Here is a 7831-nt window from a genome sequence, read left to right as displayed (position 1 = left end):
TTTTTATATAGGCTTTCAGGCCAGGCCAGGCTTTTAAAAAGGCCAGGCCAGGCCAAAAAACCGAGCCTATGATAGGCCTTAGGCCAGGCTTAGGCCTTCTAAGTTTATCGTAGGCCAGGCTCAGGCCTTCTAAAGCCTAGCCTAGCCTAGCCTATTTCCACCCCTAATGGAGTATGAGAGGAATTTCAAATTCTTTGGTTTTTGGTGTCATTTCAAAATGCTTAAATTTAACTTACATAAAATTCTTCATAAATTTCCGTCATTTTAACAATTCTTCATTTTTGTATCCAAACAATAAATTTTGTGCAAATCATTTTAAATTCCCTCAAAATATTACATTACCTCATTAAAATGCTTCGTCCAAACACACTCTAAGAGTATTTTAGAATTTCGCCAGAGTAATGCCCTAAATTAAAGCCATTGCTATTCACTTTGACTGTACATTTAGTGGGAACGATGGAAACCAATGTGTTTGGCTTTGGCACAAGTTTATCTCTTGCTCTGTTAAAATATGTATTGGACGAGGATTATTAAATTAGATGAATAAGAAAAAAAATTGTTGAAGACTGTTAAAGAAACTTTACTTTACAAATTTTATGACGACGAAAAAAATTATAGAAAGTGATGGGGCTGTGTGTGATCACTTAAAAAAGTAAAGCAAAGGGAGGGGAGTCCTGTTTAATATCATATATGTAACCTGCAATAACAGGTAACCATTCGGAAAATATATAAGCTCGTAACAGGATCAAAACAAATGTAGGAAATATAATTTGAGATCGATTTGAGAACAAGAATCTCTCTTTCTAATATGGTATCAATTACAAAGTTCGATTCATGACAAATATTAATCCTCCTCCACTACTGATTCATGCCAGACCTCAATCCTCATCCTATACTACTGATTCATGGCATATCTTAATCCTCATCCGCCGCCATTTAACAGTTAGGACAATGATGGCATGCTGTTTCAAATTCATAAAACGAACACTCATTTTTGTAATGATTCTTGCTCTTGCTCTTCGTGTCAGTTTTCTATAAAAATTTAGAGAAATTATCCGAAGGTAGTTTTCATCTATAGGGCATCAACAAGTTGAGTTTTACTTCATCGCTCACAATCTCGTAGAACTTATCGTTTGACTGTCACAATTCATGAATGAATATGATTGTCACAGTGGACCCTATCACCCTACATCAATTTATGAATGAATATGATTGTCACAGTGGACCCTACATCAATTCATGAATGAAGATGATTGTTGCAAAGGAACGATTAACCCTGCATTTCTCTCATGCAGATCAATTAGATGTTTCAATCATTGTTGCAAAAAAAAATCTGCATGTGTATGAACTATATCTTTTTGCATACTTTCAAAAACAAACATGCGCTAAAGTGCGTCATCTTTGCATTAAGTGTGCAAATAAATTGAAAAGTGCAACAGTGAAAATCTCTTCCTCGAATTCAAAGAACAGTTGATGCTAGAATCAATAGGAGATCATGTTCATGTGAGTCATCACATTGAAGGATTACTTATGCACAGGTAATTTCTTCGATTGAAAGTAAATTTGATGTTTTGGATCTTGATGAAGTAAAAGTTTTTCTTGTACATGAACTTCGACTAGAAAAGAACAAGGAAATTCTAAGTGAGGCTGCCTCACTTCATCAGACACATGTTACAACTGATCAAGGATATCTCTCTCTATTTCTAATAAATCTTTTCAAGCAAACCCTCTATTGATGAACTAGAAGTATCTTTACAACTAGATAGTATCATGGGCATTTTCAACATTAATTAAAGTATGAAACATGTAAAGTACAAGCACTTGAAAAATCCTCTCTTAAAAGCTATCTATGTATGTATCTATTTATTTACAAACATGACACGGTAAAGTTTTAACAACAAAAAAACAGGCGGAAGCATCTCAACTTGTGCCTCCGTCCTTGTTTTGTATGGTGCAGGTAAGCCTACGCAATGATTGTTTAGGAGGTGAATTTAGGCGCAGAAAAGAAAAATGAACTCTTTCCTAGTTTGTTTGGGAGAATTTTAAAATAAGGGAATGGATGATTTTAAAATAAGCTAGTCACCTTAACTAATTTTTCATGTTCCCTCAAACTGGCAAGGGTGTGTTTTCTTACCTCGTTCCTGCCCCTCTTTCCCCTTCCCTTTCTCTTTCCCTTTCAACTTCCAGTTAAGAACTACAAAGTTGATGAGGATTCTTTTGAAATGTCAGAGACAGTTCCACCATTTGTATCATTTAGCAATGGCAGCTGTTCTACCGCCTTTCCACCCTCAAGACAAACCATGAGGTCACTAAGCTGCACAGTTTGAGAAGAAACAAAACAGTAGTTTCATTAGTTTGATGTATGAATATTATTGTACCCTAAAATCAAACTCCCACCACTCCACCAGGATTAAAAATAAGAGAGAAATGAAAGGGTTTATTTTACCTGCTTTTCTAGACCCGTTATCTTGTCGTCAGTCCGTTTTAAAGCTTTTTTCTCCCTGAAAAGAAAAAAAAGTACATCACCTATCAGTTTGCAAAAATCTGGACCAGATTTGCAAGTAATTGAGTTCAAAACATGGGAACTTAAAGCATGACAATTACAAAGGAACGTCTCTAAAAATGACAAACACACATTAAAGCAGCAATTGTGCACATTTGGTTTGATGGGAAAAGACATCTTAACTACAATCTTGAAAAACACATCAACAGTGACAAGTAATAGACAACGGATAAAAGCATACCTCTCTTCTATCTCAAGTATCTTGGCTTTCCAGATCTCCTCATTCTTCAAGAGATTGTCGTTAAGCTGCAGATATAAACATTGCAACAAGATTTCATGTCCTTGTAAACATTAATGAAACCCAAAATCCTATGACATGGTTATAATTTCTTTTTTGTCAAAGACATGGTTATAACTTGGGTATCATATTTTGCCAAAAGGAGATTCCCAAGCATGAATTAAACTTACCTCATCCAGAAATTTCTTCTCTTTGTTACATCTATCGATCTTGGACTGAATCTTTTGCTGTTTGAGACTCACAGCCTTTTGAACAGCTACAGAAATTTTTCCTTCAGTTTCTTGTTCTACTTGTTGTAATAAGGATTCAAAATACTACAGTTAAACAGGTTCAAAATTTTAAAATTTGTACAAGACAGGAGGAAATGTTGGCAGATATACTGCAAATGGCAAATGGAATACACTCACCAATTTTTGGTTTTCGAGCTGAGTAGCAAGCAACTCATTGTATTCATTGACAATCTGTAGAAGAGAATCAATACATTAATATAATTTAACAAAAGTTAAAGCTCAATATATAAAACTAATATGTTAGAAAATTATTAATTAATGGTGCAACATTACAGCTTCGACTTTACTATTAAGTATAGCCTCTCTCATGGCATTATCTCCGCAGCTGCCACATCCACTGTCTGCGTTCACACAGTGAGAGTTCAGCTCAACTAACTTCCCATCGGTTTTGGACTGAATAAGTCTATGAACATAGTTGTCTCCCACATAATCCCAGACGCGCTTAGTTTCCACTTCTAAGGAATAGCAATGTTGCGTCTCTTTCCAGTGTATTATGGCATGCCCTCCTTTATATCTGAATCAAGACGATCATGAGAAGTCCAGAAGATACACATCGTTGCACCGAAATACATTTAAAAAGACAAAAGCAAGGAATAAAATGCAACAAAAGAAGGGGCTGAGTGACAAAAATCTCTCACCTTCCACAACCAACAAAACCACATATAACACATATCCAAAGGTTCTCAGTGGTTTGACAAATGAAACATATAGATTTTTCAGCTTGCTGTTGGCAATAGCGGCATACCTGAAAATATAAGTAGGGGATCAGTACTGAATACTTAATTAGAAGGATTCAAAAAGAAACCCTTGCTTTCAAACTAATCAAGTAATCCCAGTTTAAATTAATTATAAACATGAAAGCATTCAACTGAATGAGACACCCCCAATCCTCAGAGCAGCTCAGACAGTACAGTTACAGTCAGCTGCTCTCGCCTCTTGGGCATGCCCTATAACAAACACCCTCATGCCTACATGAAAAGACAGAGGAAATGGAGCAACTTACAGGACAAGAAGAATCTGCCCATTTTGAAATACAGGAAACATGGAATGAATGATTGCATATGGTAGTAAGAATTCCATTTGTGTCTTGATCTAATCTCTCTGTAAAATAACAAAATGATACCAATATTTAAATCTTCCTAATTAAACATTTTGCGTATGCCAATGATAGTTCATTCTGAAGGTTCCATACTCGCAGCAACAACAAAGCCGACAACAAAAAGTATATCTAAAATAGAAACAAAATATATATTAATACTACATTATATTATGAGAAAGTTAGATAAATTCTCCAAACGATCCTATAGGAAAACAAGTTACATAATTGCAATAACAATGACTTTTTCAATCAACAGATTCTCGTATAATTTGAAATTTGCTTCTACATTTCAAAAATTCTTTCATAAGCTCTATTATTTAAAATCTTGATATATATACCCCTACATCTATAAGCCCTTTATCATATTTCATCTATAAACTCCAAAACTTTTGAAAGCAAGCTATACTATGAAAGGCGGCCTAAGATAATAGAAGGGATATGTAATTACCAAGGCAAACTGGACATGTTGGCTGTTCAGTTGAAGTAGCATTGGAAGGTTGCGCATGTTCAATCGAGCCAGTATACTGCACATCCAATGTAAAAACAACACGGCACACCTCAACCTATACACAAATCAAACACAAGAAAATCAATAAACAGAAAAACAAAAACAAGAAACGCATTAAACTAGAGAAAAATCAATCAAGAAATGAACAAATAGAAACCTCAAGAGACGAGAAACGTCGACCATTATAATGAGTGTAAAACGCGTCCGTCGATTGCTGTTCATCGAAGCGAATCAAAACACTGTAACGATCTTCCATCGAATCCATTCTCACAATACGCATTTCAAGAATATGCTGAATAAAGGAGCCACAGAATTGGCAGAAATCGGCATATGTCATGTGATTCGGTACTCCAAGAACACATGCCAGTGGTTTCCGTTCGACCTAATTCACACACATACAGAGATTGGAAATCGGAAACGATAATTCGGAAATGAAAATTGAATTAAAGAAGAAGAAGATTGAATTGATTAGGTTGATACCGGAAGAGAAGGAGAAGAATCGTCGGGGAAGAAGTGCATGAGGCCGCGGGTTTCTTCGATTCTAGGGTTTCCGGAAGAGAAATTGAAAACGGAAGTGGAGAATGGAAATGATTCACTCGGTTCCTCTTCGGAGACTCTGCTTGAACTCCACATCGCTAATCTACGTTATATGATTGCGATTATCAGCTTTTAAAGTTTAAACTTTGGAATTTTAAACTTTCCCTTTCAACTTCTTGTCAAGTTTAAGGTTTGACTATTTTATTTGAGTTTAATAGAGAATTATAATTTGCTTGATTAAGTCATTCATTATGTCTATGTCAGTGTATTATAAGTAAATTAATCTTCTTTTTAAAAGTATTGTGTGATGATATTGATGAAGTTATAAAAAAAGTTCATTTGAAGAGAAAATTGAGCAAGAAAGCATAACAAGGGTAATTAGTCAATAATTACTTCTGAAAAGTTTGAACTTTGAATGGCTCGCTATTAAAGATGCTAGAATCACTATCTTATTCTTTACTTGAAAAATGGATGTGGAGTTGGATCGGCAACTGTTATAGAGAGGAGATTAGAATTATTAGATGTCAAAACTGATTTTGAACTAGATTAGTTGGTCTAATAGGTTAAATACTTGTGGTGGGAAAAAATGAATATGGAGTTTATGATAACAACAATCTTTGGATGCAATGCAAAATATATTAAACATGAATCATTGTAAAGTAATGACGTAGAGAGAAGTCCTTCACTGATTTGGAAAAGTATAACGGATGCATCTTATAGATAATTTTAGTTATCGATGATGCCTTTTTTATTACACAAGAACGAGATCATGAATATGTTTGGATTGGTAGCGAATAAAATTGATTTTAACATAATTGAGTTAGGCATAGTTTATGTTTGGAATTCTATGTTTGGAATTTTGGAGAAAAAAAAAACATGGTACTGACGCGTGGTTGGTAAAAGCTAGTAATAGTAGCTTCTCAAAAATCATGGTAGAAGAGTATGTTTGGATACATTTATAGTGAGTTAAACAATCAATTGTGTAAAAATCACTCAAAATCAATTATGGAGTCAGAAATTACAAATTCTAGTTTCAAATATAATCAATTCTATTTTTAAAAATAAAATATCTCAAAATCACCCAAAGTCAATTATACATCTCTATAATTGATTTTGGGTATTGTAGAAGTGGAACCAGACATACACGAAGTTAATTTTGTGTCATGAAGTTGATTGTGTTAACACTCATTAATCCACAACCTCCATATCTCTAAAAAAACTCGCCTTTTCCATCATAATATCCAAACACCCCTAATTTACTTAGTCACAAGTCTTCTCGCAATCCACTTTAAAGATAATCAGTTCTTTTTTCATCGTTTTGTATCGTCTACCACTTCATTCACTATAACAATGTCATCCAAATTTTATCAACCTTTCACAAAGACATAATGAACTTGAGAAATAACATTAACAATATCAAAGACCTTATACATACACCCCACTAGAAAAGTCAGTAAAAAATTTGACAACCTTTAGGGATTAATCATTTTAGCAATTAGAGAGATAAAGGTATAATTACAATATTTCATCAACTTTCCATTTGCAAAGTTCATCTAAAAATATTATGAGATCCAATCTAAGATCCGACCAAAAATCTAATGAGTCCAAAATTTACCTCATTTGGACTTGAACTCTTGAAACTATAACAACCCCGCACAACTTTTTTCACTTACTCCTATGAAAACAAACTAACTAATTGAGTCTCCTTGCTACCTATGAGAGTAGTGAATCGAAAATTATTCACCCCGGATCTAACTAAATTAACAGACTTGAAATGGTTAAACATTCCATACATTACACCCCAGACACCTTTCACTCTTACAGCATTTGTGACGATACTCTGAATACCATTACTCCTCCACACTACAACACGCGTGGGCTTTAAAAGCGCTTATTTTGGGCTTTAAAAGCGCTTAAAAGCGCTGTGAAAGCCAGCGCTGGCGTAGCTAACAAAAGCGCTTCTAAAAGCGCTCTTGTAGACCCCCCCCCCCCCCTATAAGAGCGCTTTTCTGGAAAAAGCGCTCTGGTAGACCCCCCATATAAGAGCGCTTTTCTGGAAAAAGCGCTCTTGTAGACCCCCCCTATAAGAGAGCTTTTTCCAGAAAAGCGCTCTGGTATCCCCCCCCTATGAGAGCGCTTTTTCTGGGAAAAGCGCTCTGATAGCCCCCCTATAAGAGCGCTTTTCCAAAAGCGTTTTCGTAGGTTGTGTTTTTTTTTTATGCTTTTTTTTTAATCTTTGGCAGCGCTTTTACTAAGAAGCGCTTTCGTAGGTGGACCTTTAAGAGCGCTTTTTAAAAGCGCTGTTGTTGCTAAATGAGGTATTTTAATGTGCAGCCTGTAATTTAATCCTCCCAGTCGACCTGTAATATTTTCGACCTATAATATGTTTTCAACCTGTAATATTTTCGACCTGTAATATATTTTCGACGATATATTTTCAGCCATCGGTAGGACAATATATATATACTAATATAATACCATTATAATATCCAAAATTATATATATACATCATTACAACATCAACAATATTATACTTCACATCGACACAAATCCTACATGAAAAGTTGCTGAATATAAAATTGACACAAATCCTCTT

General features: G+C 34.8%; 1 protein-coding gene across 1 annotated transcript; it reads right to left on the bottom strand.

Moving 5' to 3' along the window:
• Window positions 1–1551: 1551 nt before the first annotated feature.
• On the bottom strand, window positions 1552–5449 carry LOC131654076 (BRAP2 RING ZnF UBP domain-containing protein 2). The gene is made up of 11 exons (XM_058924489.1): window positions 5179–5449; window positions 4856–5080; window positions 4639–4753; window positions 4095–4192; window positions 3730–3836; window positions 3365–3605; window positions 3209–3262; window positions 2972–3115; window positions 2745–2809; window positions 2447–2501; window positions 1552–2314 (listed from the first exon to the last, which is right to left on the bottom strand). Exons 1-11 carry the CDS (start codon window positions 5329–5331, stop codon window positions 2195–2197), a joined length of 1377 nt encoding a protein of 458 aa, XP_058780472.1. The 5' UTR covers window positions 5332–5449; the 3' UTR covers window positions 1552–2194.
• Window positions 5450–7831: the final 2382 nt, after the last annotated feature.

The sequence above is a fragment of the Vicia villosa genome, linkage group LG2, assembly GCF_029867415.1.
Source record: "Vicia villosa cultivar HV-30 ecotype Madison, WI linkage group LG2, Vvil1.0, whole genome shotgun sequence".
NCBI classification, from domain to species: Eukaryota; Viridiplantae; Streptophyta; class Magnoliopsida; order Fabales; family Fabaceae; genus Vicia; species Vicia villosa.
Note: the sequence above shows the minus strand (reverse complement) of the source record. Positions and strands in the feature narration are given on the sequence as shown.